We start from the raw sequence: 19,050 nt of genomic DNA, 5'->3' as shown, positions 1-19,050 counted from the left end.
TTTGTCATTTTTGAGCTTGAACCAGGAAGGGATTAGCTTAGTTTAATATAGTTTAGTTTAGGTTAGTTTAGCGTAGCTTAGTTTATCTTAGTTTAGCTTAGATTAGAGACTTGAAGCACTTAGCCTGGGCGTCCTACGTTAAAAAAAAATCTACCGAACAGCACAAATTAGCTCATATCTTGTTTCTGAAATGTAAAAAGTTACATGGTGCAAGTATTTCTTGGTAAACAAAGTAGTTGTTCCCTGTCCACCACAAATTTGTTACGCTTGTGTTAGAATTAAATGAGATACAACGTGTTAATTAGTGAACTTTAGAGGCACTGGTAAATGGATTTTTGAACTTTGGACAGAACCAGGCTAATTTACATTCTTTACAATAAACTAAGATAAACTATGCTAAACTAAGCTAATTGCTATGATAGGGGTCGGCTATCGGTCTGCTCCTTTAACTATTGGCAAGAAAACAAATATACATATTTCTCAAAATGTTGAACTAATTCTTCAACAGAATTCAGACCGATTTGACTGAGATAAAAGACTAAACTAATGCTAATGCTGATCTAGTGCTCCTTTAAATTGGAAGGCGTTGTAGTTAGTTATGGTGCTGTTGGTTCAGGTTTGAGTTATGAGCTGTGTGCTTGGTACAGGTGAGGGTAATTTTATTGCTTTTCGTGCATATGTGAATATCTTTCTCTGTTTACAGTATATAGGCCTATTGTAGTATATTTACAAGATCACCTATTTACAAAACCCTCACACATCCCAGCTCTTGTCAGTGTTACAAAAAAATACGGGAGTGAACAGTGCAAACTGCTCTATCCACACAAAACAGGTACAAGTCATATCAGATACAATTAAACAAACACAGGCATTAGTCAGACACTGTCGCTGTGTACATACTGTAGAGCGCATAATCCACACAGAAGTTTCATACAGGTGTACATGCACACACAGTCATTGAGGCCTAGACACCAAAGAAGAAACAGACATGATTGATTTGAACTTGCTCTTCATGCACACATTTTGTGATCTTATAAAATTCCAGACGTGCCCACCACACTGCTGCACTTTAGATGTGTAAGTTATAAACGTGTTTATGACAAACGAGCGGGAAACTAATTACATGTCATACGTGATATATTGTGCAGATCACATCCCCAGAAGTGTCTGAACACTTCCTGAGCATGGTGACCACTCCCCTACCCAGCCTGTTTGTAGAGAAAATGATATAGCTTTAGAGGCGACATTCAGTCATTCTTCAAGCCATCTAGCTTTCACCACTGTGGTGCAATCAATCCATGACATGCACCACATACGAGCCCTAGATGGCAGTAGAGGTGCAGCTCCCTGACAGACTGCTGTGATATGAGTGTGTGATTATGTGCAGGTGTGTGCGTGTACCTGCGAAAATCTGTTTGTGTTTGTGTGAGCGAGAGCGAAAGAGAGAGAGAGAGAGAGAGAGCGAGAGAGAGGGTGCGCAAGAGTGATCAAGCATAAAAAAAAAATTCCAGCAGTGAAAGGTATTGGAGTTTTCTTTTACCTGTGCTCCCACGCACATTGTTTTACAGACATTGCAAGGAAAATTGTCTATTCTAAATCTTGTTCGTGCCACCATTTGTCTCTATAATCCGTGGCAGAACAATAGGCTGATGTGATCAAACAGTATCAGCTTGTTCCCTGGTTATTAAACGTCATGTCTGACCCAGATTCCTACGCAGCAGTTACTGTCACACCCGCTACCTTTCCTAGAGCTGGATAGAATAGAATGGGGGTAAAATAAATAAAAAAAGGAATGACACATTATTTTATTTCGACGCAGCTTTAACAAGGCAAGTCAGTGCTGCTGTCAAACCTTTCCACCCGAGCCAAAATTAGCAATTCATCATTGTCCAATGGAGGATTGTGGTTTACTGTATCCTCCAAAACTGTACATTCTTTCTTTCTGTCAGCCCTGTTGCTTTAATTTTACCATCTTCCTGTCCGTGCGTCTTTTATCTCATCAGCTGATCATCAGTAGAATCACTGCCTGCCATGTCTTAAGCCCCACTAACTGTCACGTACTCATCTGAGTTTTGACTGATGTGCGTGATCTTTATGTATGTACTTTGTGTGAGTGTCTGAGGGTGTGCCACACGGCCATCAGCACAAGCTACTACACATGATGAAGAGCCACTCACGTGCGTCCCCACCTTCTTCCTCCCTCGTCTCTCACACTCATCCGTCTCTCCCTCCCATACTCAACCTCTCAATTTCTCACTTGGCCTTTGCGTCCAGCCCTCTGGCCTCTGTCCCCTCCGCCAGAGCTCTCATTACCTCTCTTTCTCGGTGACATCCAATGATGTCTGGCCATCAGTTCCCGACACCTCGATGTTCTCATCTCTCTTTTTTTTTTTTCCTTTCACTCATACTGCAACTGCCTTTATCGCTTACTCCCTCTCACTCCACTTTGGTTCTTCCTCTCTAATTTCCTATCTACCTTTCAATCCATACAGTCACCTCCTCTCTGGCTCTCTGTCAAATACTCCTTTTCTCTGTTTTTTCCTTCCATCTGTGCTGCTGCCTCCACACAGTCAGTGGATTGTGCTTTATTCCTTTCTCTGCCACTCATATATCCTGTGTCAATGTCATTCCTATTTATGGCTTTTATACAGCACATTAGTTAGTCTACAGCAGATGTCATATATTTGAAAGTGAGCATCCATCTCTCATTGCTCTCTTTATTGCTCTTTTTATTCACATCAATTTGTTTCTCTTGTTTCCTGTTCTCTTCTATCCAGTGGCAGAAAACACACACAGTAACCTCACACACATGCAGTATATGAGCCATACTGAACACACCAGCTAATCACACACCCAGTGGGACCTGGAAGTCAGGGGAGACTCATCATACTGGACTCTTTTCAAGATGTCAAGGACTCGGACAAGTATTCCTGTCCATGTTCTCGTCCCACTGTGGCCTATAGTGAGGGCACTGAAACTCATTCTCTGCCCTCGCCTATCTATCCCCCTCATCATATAGCTCAGATCTTTTTAGACTGGCATGTCCACTGAGTGCCTCTCTTCACACTCAGGGCCTGTGATGAGAACCTCAGCGAGAAGGAATCTCATTATTTTCAGTGGATGAGATTTGCTGTTGGATGTTCCACACAGCAGTGAGAGTAAATTATGGTTGTAGCCCCTCAAACATCCATTGCCCTGTAATGGTTGTGGGCTCAGCAACAGCTATTAGTTTTATCATAAAACAGATGTACCAGTCCCTATTTCTGACTGGCTTCGTCATGGTGAAAATTTGTTTACAATATCAAAATGAAAACTTACATTTAACCATAGAACATATCCATAACAATTTATATAAGCCAAGGTGCAACTGAAAACATAAATAATGAGTGCATGAGTCCAGTTAGGTGAGCTGGTATGCAGGCTCGCTGGCATGGCTTACTGGGACACTTAATGGAACAGAGCCATCGTTAACTAAATTTGTCTAGCCTTTGCTTTTTCTGCTATGAGTCAAAATATCTGCTGGGGAAAAAGGTCTATTGAATAGAAGGGAGCCATTACACATTAGTGCATGTCCAGTCAACTGTTTTATTATTATATTTAAAATTTGCCCTACATTTGGATGGAAATCTGACTTATGGCAAGTCAAATTGTCCGCTGTCCCTATGGCTAAGTGAAGGCTTTACCTATCCATTGTTAATCCACACAGGTGTTTCACTTATTTTGGCTAATTTGACCTCTTTCAGGGTTGTTTCTAGAAGGTAACCCACAATTTGGGAAACTCTCGCAAGATGGTTAAGGTTAGGCATTGACCTTGAATAGTTAAGGTTAGGCATTGACGTTGAATAGTTAAGGTTAGGCATTGACGTTGAATAGTTAAGGTTAATCATTGACCTTGAATAGTTAAGGTTAGACATTGACCTTGAATAGTTAAGGTTAGGCGTTGACCTTGAATAGTTTAGGTTAGGCGTTGACGTTGAATAGTTAAGGTTAAGCATTGACCTTGAATAGTTAAGGTTAGGCGTTGACCTTGAATAGTTAAGGTTAGACATTGATCTCAAATGATTAAGGTTAGGCATTGACATTGAATGGTTAAGGTTAGGCGTTGACCTTGAATAGTTAAGGTTAGGAATTGACTTTGAATAGTTAAGATTAGGCATTGATCTCCAATGGTTAAGGTTAGGTGTTGACCTTGAATAGTTAAGGTTAGGCATTGATCTCAAATGATTAAGGTTAGGCATTGACATCGAATGGTTAAGGTTAGGCGTTGACCTCACATAGTTAAGGTTAGGCATTGACATCGAATGGTTAAGGTTAGGCATTGACATTGAATGGTTAAGGTTAGGCATTGACCTTGAATGGTTAAGGTTAGGCATTTACATTGAATGGTTATGGTTAAGGATAGGTCGTCGGGCAGTGAGTCTTTTTTTTGTTTCCTTCTAGACAATACTCTTTTCCAGGGCTGCGTGTGTCAGGACGGTGCACCGCGGCGCTCTCCAAGGTGCTGATCCGGCTGCTGGGAGCAGCTAGTAGGGGGCTATCCAGAGAGCTCTGTTTCACCCCCACCCACAGCAGTGGGAAGGCTTCTGCCAGCGGGAAGTCTCAGCCAATAATTTCCTGGTTTAATAATTGCCTTCACCTGTTTCCCAACATATATCTACACACCCTGGTTGTGTTTTCTGTTTGCTGAGTCTTGGATTTTCATACACACATGAGTACTAGACAAGAAGTTTAGCCTAAGTTCTGTTTTCCGCATCGTAGTTTGATGGTCGCAAGTGATTAGTTATAAAGCCTTGTTGGCCTTAATGATTTTTGTTTTGCTAGAGAATACAACTCCTGAAATGGTACACCAGTCTCCTGTCTCTAACTGCACTCTTATTGGTATGTTGACTTTGGTGACCTCACTTAATTTCCAGCATAGTTTCACCTAACTTCAACTTGAAGTGTAATTAACCGGAATAAATGAAAACACCTGTGTAGGTTTTAAGTTATCTGTATTGTCCCCTAAGACAATTCATCAGCTCCATGTACTTCCACAATCATTGTCCCCATTACTCTGGACAGAACAGTTTTCTCAGGTACTATGTCTTTAGTAGAAAGTAGCTGCAATGAAAACTATTCAGAGTGAGTTATGTGGAATTTCCAGAGTAACATAATCATATTTGCTTTCACAGCAGACATTTTGACTTGTCATAGTGGAAAAAGCACTGGTGGAAGTTACTGTTAATGATGGCTCTGTTCCACTGAAGTATCACAGTAAGCAAGCAAGTATGTGCAATATTTGGACCGTGGAACTTACACATCTAACTGGATGTTATTAATTACACCTGTTCTTTTCCTACTGTGATGTGTCGAAATGTCTGCTGTGGAAAGGTACTACTGTACTGGGATGGAGGCAGAAATCTCAGAGATGGATTCTTTTTCTTATTTGGATATCCTTGGTTTATTTGTAATGTATTGTGGCCTAAAGAGGTGTGTATTGTTGATTTTAAAGTCTCTTAGGGAGTCATTTTAAGCCGTGATTGTTACTGCTTTCTCGTCCCTGCTTAGCTCCATCAGGTACCAAATTAATGCACATGCAGTACTCACTTTTTAAAAATTCTACATCACACATTCAAATAAACAACTTCTCTCTTTTTCAGATATCACAGATTCCTATAGGCTGTATTGCAACGTGTGAGCTGTGGCTGTTCAGAGATTTCTCAGTCTTGGCTTCTTATGAAGTAATTAGCCATTTAGTTGTCTTAAAGCATGAAACCGGATTAGTACTATTCTTTGTTTTTGATCTTTCTGCATCAAGTTCCGCACGTCTTTTTCTTTCTTCAATACATTTCTCTTCTCGTTGTTTTGGTCGGTGAAATCTGATTCGACTTGCCGGCATCGCTGCTGCTTCCTCATGCTGCCTCATTTTGCTGTAGGCTAGTTGAATTGACTTCAATTACTACATCACACATTCCTTTTGATTCATAGCACTTTACTTTGATTTGGTATGATAATTTCAGGTCAGGATCCAATTAGTAAAAGGCTATATGATTTCCCTACCATTCATTTTCAGTGAAGGGCAGCACATGTTCTCATGTGGTTGAAGCAAGAAGATCTTGGATCATGGGCCAGCTGTTTATCTGTGAAAGTTCTCCCCATCTCTCTGTTGCTTGCTCTGGTTTCCCCCCATAGACATGCAGATCAGGTGAACTAGAAGATTGAAATTGCCCATATAAATGAACGTTTGCCTGGTGTTAATCCTATGATGGACAGGTGACCTGCTTCCCTGCCGCTTGTGCATGCAGGGATAGTCTCCACCCCCCTGTGACTCTGAGTAGGAATAAGTAGGTATAGAGGGTGAATGTGCAAAAGCTCCCGACCACCGTTTTTCAAGGTTATTTAACAGTTTCTACATTATTTCATCAATACACTCCCAGGATTATCTACAACCCCCTTGTGCATACCACGAGTCACAAGAATGCTGTTGATTCTGGCTGGCTGACGACTTTCTCTCTCCTTCCATTCTCTCCGTCCCTGTTGCTACCACTCTGTCATTGCTAAAAGGTTTCCAACCATTGCCAAACAGTCAATATATATCCAGCATGAGGCCGCAGAGGAAGGTTTAACCCAGCAGATGACATTCAGTACAGCGCCATAATCATTGCCTCCTAATGAATTAAATAGCCCTGACATTTCACAGCACAACGCTTGTCCTTTTCCTGCAACTGCTCTGCTGTTGTACCCCTCCTTTCATGCATTCTGTCGCTCTCTTGTTCTTGTTCTTTCTCTCGCATTGCTTTTCCAGGCGCCTTCTGGCCTCTTGCTAGGCCCCCCCCTTCTCCCTCCACCCTTCATTTCTATGTCCCTCGCTCCCTCTCTTACTCCTTCTCTCTGTTCTTCTCTCTCGTCCACTCATCGGTATGCTACTGCACGCCCAGCTGTCTATGCGAGCAGAGCTGAGAGAGCGAGAGGGAGAGGGGGAGAGAGTCACTGTTTAGCAGCAGAGACAGAATCCAGCTGGAGGGTCACGACCCTAAATGACCATCCACGCTCTCACACACACAGGCACGCTCAATAAGTCATACGCTCACACTTCCCTGATGGCAGGAGCAATAGGTCATACGCCAACAATGTAGGAAGAGAGAGCGAGAGACAAAAGGAGAGAAAGCAGGATTTAGGAATGAGGTGGAGGTGTGTTCGCTGCTTGCCAAGCCATAATTGTCCTGTGGTTTGGTAGGTAGGATTGCAAGGAAGGATAGAGACGTAGAAAAATGTAGCAATGGAAGAGGCATGGTCTGCAGTATAGAAGACTGTTGTCGCACTATAGCGTCAGAAAGTTTCTTTTGTCCTGGAATACAGACGAAGGCTGGATGAATGACTGCCTGGCTGCACTGTTATGGGACGGACAGAGATAGCATCCACTCATGTATGCACAAACAGAGCCTCTGGGTTACTGTGTTCGATGCGGTTCCAAAAGGTGCCTTAGGGAGATGTGCTTTTAAGAAATGATGGTATATAGTTGGTATAGGCCTTTGTATTGATTTAAATTAATTTCTTTACATATTTAGGGGGAATTCATATGGTATAATAATAATAACTACAACAGCCGTACATGTAATTGAAGAGTTAAAATTGATTGTTGCAATTGTGTTTTTTGTGGACTTGTCAAGGAAGTATATTTATTTTTTGACTGTTTAATGTTTACATTTATGTAACAGATACATGGTGGCTCAGCTTTCCTGTAGACAAACATAAGCACTCTTGTGGAAACATCTCTCACTTTGGTCTTATCAAATTCATTCTAGCACAGTTGTCTTATGGGGCGAATGGGAAATTATTTTGCTTCTGATCTCTAATGCTTGTCATCATGAAAGTCGACTGTTGAAAAAACAACGAGGGTTCAAAGCTCTAATCAAAGCTATAACATGATGCTGTGAGGATTTTAATCAGGAGGGGATTCCCGCTGCCCATGATTACTGAGGCAATAGGGGACTTGATGTCTTTGAATCCCGATGTGTATTCCCTGAACAAACAAAAGGCATACTTTAATAATAATTCTTTTAAAAAAGTTGAAGATTAAACAACAAAGTCAGGGAGTGAAAAGTTCATAACAACAAAAGGCCTATATAGGGATCCAAATTATCTCCAGTAAACCACACCAACTGCAGAACTATCGCGAGAGCAGAGAGAGCGAGAGAGGCGTTGGTTACCATAGTAACGAGAGTCTAACAACAAACTCCCTGAGCGCAGAGAGCTGAAGTATTGAAAGACAAATCGATAGCTTCACGGTTACTTGCTGTCAATTAAAGACTGTTTGTGTTTACTGTACAGGTGCTGGAACATTTTAGGTGAGTCACCAGTAACTTTAGCTTTTGTCAAATGCATAGTTAGGTTACATTTGACTTCCTCCTGTTAATATAAATGCTGTGTAGCGTTAGAAAAACCTCGTTTGCATCATCGATTGTGTTGAGGTGAAGCTAAGCTAAATTCAGCCCAACTAGTCCACATTTACTCATTTAGTACATGTATACTAGTCTTGGGCAAATAATAACACTAGTTAGTTATAATGGGCTAACAATTTAAGACTGTATTGTTTTCTGCTTTGGCAAAGATATTGGTAACACTTTACAATAAGGGTACATTAATTAACCTTAACCTATTAATGCATTAATAAGCCTTAATTAACAGTTAATTAACAGTAACTAAAGTGTCTAATGAGCATTTACTAACGGTGTTCATGTTAACTAAGGTATTCATCTATACATTATTATTTTTTAACAATGTCTTTATTGTTTTTTTGTTATACAAACATCAGCATTATTATACAACATATTCAATACAGGATTTACTTTAACAAACATAACATACCCCACACACCAACCTGTTCTCTTTTAACTTTTCTTTTTCTTATCAATATACAGCTTCACAGTATCAACCATACAATTGAACAGTTAAATGGCACCTCTAACAAAATGAAGATACACATAAACAGAAAATAAATATATAGAAAATAAATAATAAATAGAATAAAAAGATTTTCAAAAACAACAGTCCATTCTCTTCTGAGGGTCTACCACTGTTATGAATTTTTACGTATATTTATACATTATTTAATGTTTTAAATTAACATCAGTTAATACATTAATGACAATTAACTAACGCTTAAGTAATAAGATAATAACCATTAAGTAACTGTTAACAAATGTCTATTGTCAACATTTATTAAGGGTTTACATGTGAATGAAGATACAAACTAATATTTGTAAATGGTTGATAAATATGTTAATTAACATGTATGTCATGAAGTTTCCAGCTGAGCCATTTCATTGAGAGAAAAAGTGTTCTTATAAATGTTTATTTACAATAGCTGTACATTAATTAACATTACTTAATTAATTAATAAGCCTTGATTAACAGTAACTAAAGTGTCTAATAAGCATTTACTAATGGTCATGTTGACCATGGTATTAATTTAAACATGATTTACTGTTTGAAAGGATTAGCTTTAGTTAATACACTACTAAACATTAACTAACAGTTAAGTTAAATTTTGGTTTGGACCAAGACAACTCAGCTACAGCAGTGAACTAAGAACGGATGTCCACTGTGGTTGCCAAAGGGATTTGGTCCCTCACCTGAAGTGTTGAAGCTAGCTGTGAAAGCTGCTGTTGTCAAGAAGAAGCTTCAGCATGCCTATCATCTGAATGCCTACAATAGACCCCTTTTCACTGCAGACAATTTCACGTCATGGCAGAAAAAGCATAAATCTGCTTAATCATAGCAATCAAGGCTGCATCCTTTTGTTTTCACTCTGATATTGTGTATTACTGGTATAGCTTCAAAAGGCACTTAATTGTAACTGAGCCATTATTAATGTTATTACCTACACCTGTGCTTTTCTCCTGCTTTTGCAAGTAAAAACGCCCTCTCTGAAAAGGTCTGTTAGGTAGCTATCATGCCAGCTGAGTTCATTAAGGCTGTGATTTTCAGCTATACTCTACTGCTTTACAGTCTGGTGGGCAAAGGTGTCATATAGGGTACCAGCAGGTGAAATGTCAAGGTTATTTTTAAGAGGTTACCCACCTTGAGCAAATCCTAATGTCACTTTGCAATCAGCTCAGTTGCTTGCAGGTGTGGCTGCCTTGCTATTACGGTATAAAAACATATAATATCTTCCTTACTGGCTAATTTCCTTAATTGGCTTTTACTGCCTAACAGAGTTGCCAGCCATTCGTCAAGCATGTACGTCTGCCAAATACAATTTAAACACACAAGATTGCTTGTTTTAACTGCCTCTCGTACATTTGAGCAAATCTGTCCCAGCTATTTTGTTCATTTCATTGCAGCAGTATTAATTTATGGCAGTGTGTGATTTAGCCAGGGCCCAGCGTGATAGCCGGTTTTATGCCATTACTGTTGTTTTTTATTGCAGAAGAGACTCTTTGGAAAAAGCACAGAGCAAGACGCAGGAGGAATACCTGAGCCCTCAGAAAGAAGAGACATGAATTTAAATGACTTTGTGGTGCTTCCTAACAACAAGGCCAAATCTGTCAAGCTCAATGCCAGGTAAGATGAGATAAGATCAATGATGTGATTTAAGGCATTTCGTAGAAGCCCATTAGGGTAACTTGGCTGCCATACGTTTTCCATCTGTTTCCATTTCAATTCTGCCCACAGAATGAGTATTTCACAAAATGCAGTTTCGGGCAAGATAAACCTTGTGACCTGGATTCTGATCGTTTTCAGTGCAGTGTACTTGTTTCCTCATAATGCCCAATGCAAAATTGAGTCCGATCTCCTACATAGTTTCTCATTTGCCAACAGGTAATTGACTGAATTGATGTCTGGCTTGGTGGTTCCCTGATCCAGTGTCTAATTGATTAAAGCATTGATCAGTCGTGGCAACAGGGATCTGCTAGTGCAGTAGATGAATTGAACATATTGATGAAAGCCAGGCCGTCCAATCTGACGGAGTAGGTCATTTGTATGATTGATTGCTTTTGATTGATTGCACATATGCAAGTGTGTGTGTGTGTGTATGTTGCCATAGGAACCTGCAAGAACTGCAGATGGAGACGGTGACTCTGGGCCAGGAGAGCGAAGAGATGGAGCAGAAGCTGCAACAGCTGAAAGAGAGCATGAGTAAAGAGAAGCAGGAGAGAGGGTGAGTATCAGTGTTACAGTTACTAGAAAAGGAGGAGAAAGGGGAGGGAGAGGTTACGAGGAGGAGAGAGGGGCAGAGTGAAGTGGGAAGGTGAGAATGGAAGTAAGACAGTAGAAAGCAGCAGGCAGAAGACGGCGATAGGGTGAGTGAGGAAGGGAGTGAGAGAGGATGGGCTGCAGCAGTTCTAACAGAAAACACAAACAGGAGACATTCATAATTTCCGAATCAAGTTTCAACTTACTGCACAGATAATTTTACTGCTTCTTGTGTTTTTGCACAATCACATGGAATGTGTTGTTTGACTTTTGTGGGATTTTATGTTGTAAATCCCACTAGCAACAGGGCTCAAGGGATGAAGCTGTCCATCTATCAGTCTGTCTGACTTTCCAACACTTTAACCCAAAGCAAGATATCTCAATAACAACTACATGCCTAATTCCCATCAAATAAAATACTGGAATATATACAGTATTTGATTTGGCATGTGCTGGTATTAGAATTGTACCATTATCTTGATCACAGTGTGATCTGACTAAGATTCCTCACAAAGTATTGAAACATTTGTTTTATTTGTAAGCCAATGGTGGTTAACATAGTTGTGCAACTATGTTAAGAATGAGCTAAGTTGGTTTTGTTGTCTTTGGGCTGTCACTCTTGTGAAATATGTTGCTAATGCTTTCCTGTCAACACTTCATTATTCCAAAACTAAAGTCATTGTTGTATTTATTTCTGCCATCAAAACACGGCTTTCTCCACTGTAAGCCATAACAAAATAAGACAGAAAGTCAATGGCAGGCCTAGCCATGTGGACCTGACTGAAGAGTTGTAACTACCAACAGCCACACAAAAGCAAAATGATGGCAGATGATATTGAGAATTTTGCCTGGTATAATAGTCTATACAAGCAAGAAGGACTGAGGAATGAATAGAGAGATTTTGGAGTTGAGAGGCGTAACATATGGATGCTGAAAAACAGACAGAGTCCAGACTGTCACAGCTAAACACAGAGAACAGAAGGTGACTAAAAGAGCAAGCAACAAAGAAAGTAGAGACACTGGGTAACGCAACATTACCATACCGTCGTATGCCTGTTGTTCGCCGAGTAAGTGGAGTCTGCTCACCCTTTCAAAGGCATCTCAGCAGGCACATACGCCAGATGCCCGCTGAATTCAAGTGGCGAAAGCGGCCTGCACGCTTCAACCACATGGCTGATAAAAACACAACAGGGTATTTGAGTATATTGGGATTATAGTCCCAGCCCTAAATAGCGGTGTACAGTATATTGTTCTATTACAACTGAATGAGCGATTATACTTAACATAGAGCAGAGCAGTCAGCACGTGACTGCTGGTATCATTTTTTCTCTGCGGTATCGTTATCTCGTCAGCGATTAATGACATGATAAACCTAGATCGCTCTGACAGATCCATGCTTTCTTTTCCCCACCATTTAAGAGATATGCTCCTCCCTCGCCACTCATCATCACTTCTGGCCGGATTGTGCCCCGGCTGTAGGAAAAGGAGCGCACGCACTGAGTAATAGAGATAGATGGAGGAGGGGACTAAATGAGATAGAGGGGGGGAGGTCGATGACTTCTCTACCTATAAAGGTCAAGAAAAGGTTGCCATGTAAGGAGAAAAGGAGCAGTCAGAGAATTGAAAAAGCCACTCATAGATGAAGTAAGCTCATGCCCATAAAGTGGACTATTCCAAAGGTCAGTGGAGCCCTACAGAAACTTGGTCCTAACTCCTTGTATGCAACTTTACTCATATTCTCCTTTCACTAAAACACATAGGGAAAGTTTTAAAACAAATATAATAAAATGACTTAAGCATCCCATTTGTTTTAGTTTTTCTTTTCTTACTTTCACAACTATAACCGTAACTGATTATACCAGTCTGCAATGTATTCTGCTTGACAGGTTTTTGTTTGGCCCCTGTAATTGCTGCAATAAGGCTTTAATGTGTTTGCAATATACAATACATTAACTGTCATAACTCTTCAGAGTAATTGCAGGGGACTTACAGAGGCTCCTAGATGCAGTGTTGCCCAGCTAATGCTATAAAATAGTATACAATAAATACCTCACATATATTTATTTCATTTTGAGATGCTAAGTCAATGATTAAAGTGAGAAGTAACTTTCAGTGTCATACAGTTATGTGTGCTGTTCTCGCACTTCAAAACAGATGAGCCCAGATTATTCCTGTGATACTGTTCAGTTAGCATTCACATCACAAGCAGCTGCTCTTCAGTTATAAATTGACCTGTTAGTAACATGAAGTGCTCTTGTGACAAAGAATACAATATTAACTTTATAGATTGACATTTCTTTGAGGTGTTGCACATATGTGGATAAACATTAATAACACACCTTTGGCCTTTATCAATACAGAGAACGCCAAGTTTGAAATTGAGGACTTGGGAGTTTGAACATGGCAACTTCAACTTAGGAGTCCAAACCCAAAGCAGTACAATGAAACTGCAATTGGGAGAGCAGTGTTTTTGCTAAAACCACTAGCTCAGCCCTGCTTTGGTGGTTATACCTCATTGTACTGTGACAAAATAATCTCTATTTAGAGGTCCACTAACATACTTTTCATTAGAAACAATTACCTAGTGGACAGTGAGATACAGTCAAAAGATGTATATATATATACAGTATATATACTGTATATATATATATAAACATGAACCTTTATCTTCAGACAAACTATTTGTAGCAAATAAAAAGGCATTATTTAGATATATTGCCACATATTCAAAATCTAAAAAGTTACTCTATTGCCCGAAATAATATCAAAAACTAATAAAGTGACATAATAACAGTCCTAGAAAAAAGGTTACAACATTTTTGAGCCAAAATCTCCACCATCGGCGCAGGTTGGCGCAAAATGCATTCTGATATAGTCAGCTCCCAACGTATCCTTAATGATGCAGTTTCACAAGTCCACAAGAAGATAATTACAGACACGAACGCAGAGAACGGTCTCTTGTATTGTTTTTCTCCCAAATCCATCCACCCATTCATCTCTCATATGATAATGCCGGAGAATTTTTTACTCCATGTATAACAGAGACTTGTTCATATTCACACAAGTCAAGGCTGAACTTGCCTGTAGGAACGCAGTGTGATGATGTTCTCTTTGAGGTAGATTCATTTTCCTCCTGTAAAGGCCTGCACGTAATGAAACTGCCTGAGTCACTATGCAAACTTATCACAAGCAATCGAAACAGATTTTTCTACTAGTCTCCAGCATTTCATTCTATTTCCAAGTTTTCACTTGACAAATGATAGGTGTCATCATGACGAAAGAGATTATGTTTTGTCTGTTATTCTGTTGGGATGATCAACAGAGGGCAGACTACAAAAGCGCGTATGTTTTTATTGATAAACACTGTCTATAAAGTGGTTGTAGATATATGTGATTGTCATTGGCTGTCTGAGGGCCAGATCTACTGTACCTGATTTATGGGCATCAAGCGCGAATGAATTACACAGAAAGACTGTCACACTGAGAGATGACATCATCACAGTCTGACACAAACACACACACACCTATACACTCAGCTGTACCAAAGAGTATAGAAACAAAGAGGCAAAACTCTGGTGTTTTTTTTTTACAACAGTTGCTGCCGCCATTTTGGACTGAAAACGCTTATTATATTTATAATATTTTATTGTTCAACACAGGCCATTTTGGTATAACAATCAATATGACAATAGAATAGAAATGATTTTGTTTTACTTTTGTACGGCATTTTTTAAGCGTGGCTTTGCTGCTGGGCGCTGAAGTTGCAACAAAACAAATAATTGACTTTCACTTCTTGGTAATATACGTTCTTTGGCTGTACATCTATTGTCATTTTGTGTATGTTTTGCAAGTTGGATTTTAATCAGTATTGGATGTTGGACTTTATGGCATTCTTAAATGGGACAGCATACACGCAGTGGACAGTAACGTGCACACAGAGACATACAAACAATTATTCTGCCCCTAGTTTGTGTGTGAGTGTCTTTGTGTATAAGACTATTAAAAATGCATGCGCATCTTCACATTCATTTAAAATGGATTGGCTAGCTCGCTCTCTCTCACACACACACACTCACACCCACACAAAATAGTATTTATTTTCTCTCCACATTTCATTACAGAGTATGTACCTGGCCCATTACTATGACTATTATCCAACAAATTAAGATTGAGGGGCATCCCAGCCTGTGTGAGCGGGATATTAATTTGCCGAATGCAAACACACACTGGTTATTAATGTGATTGTTTTATTCTCCATTCCCAGTTTACCTCATTCCATCTCATTTCATTAATAACTCAGAGATGTGTTATGAAGTTATGGAGAACAGCGTAATAGGGGTGTATATTATCACAATATATGAGCACATAACTCAGGGACGGCTTTAGGGAGAAGCAGAGTATGCATATTACACGTAAGACTCCTTCAAATAGTTACAGCCAGAAACACACACATACACACACATATGCAGGCAGCACCACTAATTACAATATCAGTGATTTAAAGCTGAGGTATGGTGATTCACTCTTTCTACATGATATATTTCTATTGGTTGAAATTCATATATCAACACAAACAGAAAAAGAAATGCATATTGTAGATTATTACTGTAGGTTAATGTTGATTGTTTTAGGAGATGAGTTGTGTGTGTGTGTGTGGTTGTATATGAGTACTGCTCTGTTTCTAAGTGGAGCCTATAGCTCTAATTAAGAAGCCATACATCAGTATGGGGAGAGGGCCACCTTGTCCGGGCTGCACAAACGATAAGCACATAAACACAGTGTTTCCTGTCACACTGAAGTACTGCAACATTTACCGCTCCACCAGCCCCAAGATACGACAAGGTGTCTGCGTGGCTGCCTGTGTGTATTTTTGATAGTAGACCTTTAGGAATAATGGCACTTGTATATATGCTTTTTTTGTTTTCAACACTTCCAGCGACTACTACACTTTTTTGGTTCTGTCTGTCTTGTGTTGAGTTTGTGTATATGTGTAGGAGAATGACTCAGCTGGCTTAACTACAAAGTGTAAATAGATGAAATAGTGTACTTGGGATGTGAAGTGTTTGTGTGTGAGAGGTAACAAGTAACTGAAAAAGTGATAACATTATATTTCTTTTTTTTTGAGAATAGAAAAAATAGTCAACTTTTCTTTTCACGCAGGCTGTTGTTGTTTAATAATGCTTTGCTGATTTGTTTTGTTTATGTGCAATGGTGTGTCTCTAATCAGTCTTGACTGTGCAGAGCCGTTGTCAAAGAGAGCATCGTCGAACATTTTAACACCTTTTTCATTTCTAGCGCTAGTGCTGGATACAGATGAAGAGGGGGAAGCAGCAAGTCCTTTGTGTCAGATGAGATGGGTCAGAAGATTAGATGTGCTACCTTTATATTTAACTACTGGCAAGTTTAACATACTGCCATACTTTTATCAGTTTTTCCAAACCCCAGATTGTGTTGTATATTTGCTGTCTGTTGGTTGACATGATAATACAGTCGACACAGTGAGCAGAAGAGGATGGACGGTAGAGGAAAAGTTTGTGATTGAGCTGAAAAAACACATAAACTGGGATAGAAGAGAAGCAGTCATGGAGTAAATTACATTATTAAAATAAAACAGATACACATGTCCTATCAGGCTTTTACAATTGAACACATTAATGCAGCTGCAGTTGCCTCCTACCTTTTTATCTGAAGGCTGTGTGTAGCAGCAGTCTCTTAGATGTGAATCCCAGAAACAGTTTGAATCAGTTAATTGGTACACCTCTAATGAAAGAGTTGAAACAGTTTCTCATCAGCTCCTCTCTGATTGACACGGGAGAAAGCAGGCGAGGATGGGGGGAGGTTTTGCCAGTTAATCAGGTGTTTTGATGTATGATGTGGAGGTTACCTGGATTTTCTTTTAACTTTCTCCCTTACTTGTCTTTTCCTCTCAGGAACATGCGAGTGTATCTTTGACAAGCCTTTACTGTAGATCTTCAAGCTGTGATTAATGCTCAGGCTTTGCAGTGTACTGTGTGTCTGTGTTACGCACCACTCTGTTTTTCTCTCTCTCTGCTTGTCTCTTAGATCGCAGAGCTCCCAGACCAGATGAATTGTTCATCTTTGTCTTAGAGTCGGGCTACACACACACACACACACACACACACACTGATACGTACGCACCCAAAGAATACGCGAACAAATATGGTTTGCTGAGAGGAGGTGCGGCATAATCAGTTTGTGAAGAGTACACAGGAGATAATAAAGCCAGAGTGGCGGCTTAGGGCAAACACAGAACATCATTCACTGTTTTGGACTGCCCGGATCGCAGATTTAATGTAGCTTTGTCTTGAGGCCTACACATCTTACAGACACTCTCGCCTTATCTAAAAGTACAGTTGAGGTTCCCGTTTTTCCTCCTCTGCTGTCTCTGCTGTGCTTTTCTGTCAATTGGCTCTTTTGCCAGACTTTGTTTATTCATATTATTTTTTTTTTTGATCTGTACTGTATGTGTAGTCATTTAATTTCTTTGTTTTTGGCTCCTCTTATCGCCTGTTTCAGTCTGTATGTGTGCGTACATGTGTGTCGACCCTGACACTGTTCATGCTGGACTAAAACGTGTTTATAGGATACTGTGTCTGAATCTTCCCCGCCTTTGGCCAGTTTCTCTCCTGTCTCAGCCCTCCGTGTTTTTGCCCTGTCCTCCCGTCTCACACTGGGAGAGAGGGAATTGAGAGAAGACTCGATTACTTTGGCGTTAGACTCCAGAGTGTGTGTGCGTTTGCATGTGCAGGACGCAGATGTTGTCAGTTCTCCCTTTGGGTGAGATGGGTCGGTTAGAGGTGATAGCCGCGTGTCAGACACGAGTGTGTCAAGGCAGAAGAGGTGGTGTTTGCCTCGGGTTAACATCGAATCGTTTGCCGTTTCCTCTCCCGTCACTGCAATATATCTGCTCATCATTTAGAAATATGAGCTTGCTCCAAGCTAATGTGAAACTGCACTCCTCGCTGTGTTTCTTCCGCTTTGACTTTGATGAAGAAATGTTCTTTGACGAGGTGGCATTTGGTGTCGCGTTTGATGTTTGTTTCCAATATGCAAGTCGTGACGCCGAAGATGTCGTCTGGTATCCATCCACTACGCGGTGAAAGGTGCACAGTAATGTGTGAGTGTGCACGTGTCTATTTATGTGACGTTCTCTGTGTAACAGGTGTAGTCAGGTCATTCTCACTGCATTACTGGCTTTACACAGACTGACAAAATCTCACACACACACACACATAGTTGTTGTTATTTTTATTTTTAAAAGTGTTTAAAAAAACTTTCCTTGCTGATTAATCTTTGCAGTTTGGAGTGGTGTCACAGTCAATGCAATAGTGTGTGTGTATATATACTTGTGTTTGTAAGATAGAGAAACATTTACTGTGGGAATGTGTCAGTATCTCTCACGTTTCTAAAAACAACTTTAAGCCATTATTATTTTAAAGTATGTGTTTACTCGCGTGTGTGTGTCTGTGTGGATTAGATAATGAGATCTTGGCTAATGCAAAGTCCACGGAGACACACCAACAGACACACACACTTTATCAGTCCAGGTTGCCTGTCCTGAGGGGACACCCTGTCATCCTGCACCAACAGGGGTGTGTGCCTTAACTGTCTCCCCTAGCGACAGTCCAGTTGCCAAGGTGATGTCGCTAGGGTGATTACCTGACGCCTACCCTCAGTGTCAGCACAGCACAGCGACGGCGTCAGGGGTGTTGGCAAGTCTTGCCATCTCATACACACACAACACACAGAGACACACACTCACACACACACACACACAAATAGAGTCTGACTTCCTGTGCCTTGACAGGCTGCCAACTCAATCCAAAATAAACTTCTTTCAAAGACAGCCAG

The 19,050-nt window shown here is 40.3% G+C and overlaps 1 protein-coding gene across 2 annotated transcripts in view; it reads left to right on the top strand.

Moving 5' to 3' along the window:
- Positions 1–8,194: 8,194 nt before the first annotated feature.
- The window catches only part of zbbx (zinc finger, B-box domain containing), a 59,975-nt gene continuing 49,119 nt past the window's right edge, over positions 8,195–19,050 (top strand). For both annotated transcript variants that reach the window (XM_037776299.1, XM_037776298.1), the window contains exons 1-3: positions 8,195–8,327; positions 10,412–10,545; positions 11,030–11,143. In XM_037776299.1, coding sequence (XP_037632227.1) covers positions 10,481–10,545; positions 11,030–11,143 — 179 coding nt within the window. In that variant the 5' untranslated portion in view covers positions 8,195–8,327; positions 10,412–10,480. The remainder of the gene's footprint in view (positions 8,328–10,411; positions 10,546–11,029; positions 11,144–19,050) is intronic.

Source organism: Sebastes umbrosus, chromosome 7, assembly GCF_015220745.1.
Source record: "Sebastes umbrosus isolate fSebUmb1 chromosome 7, fSebUmb1.pri, whole genome shotgun sequence".
In the NCBI taxonomy this organism is placed as follows: domain Eukaryota; kingdom Metazoa; phylum Chordata; class Actinopteri; order Perciformes; family Sebastidae; genus Sebastes; species Sebastes umbrosus.
Note: the sequence above shows the minus strand (reverse complement) of the source record. Positions and strands in the feature narration are given on the sequence as shown.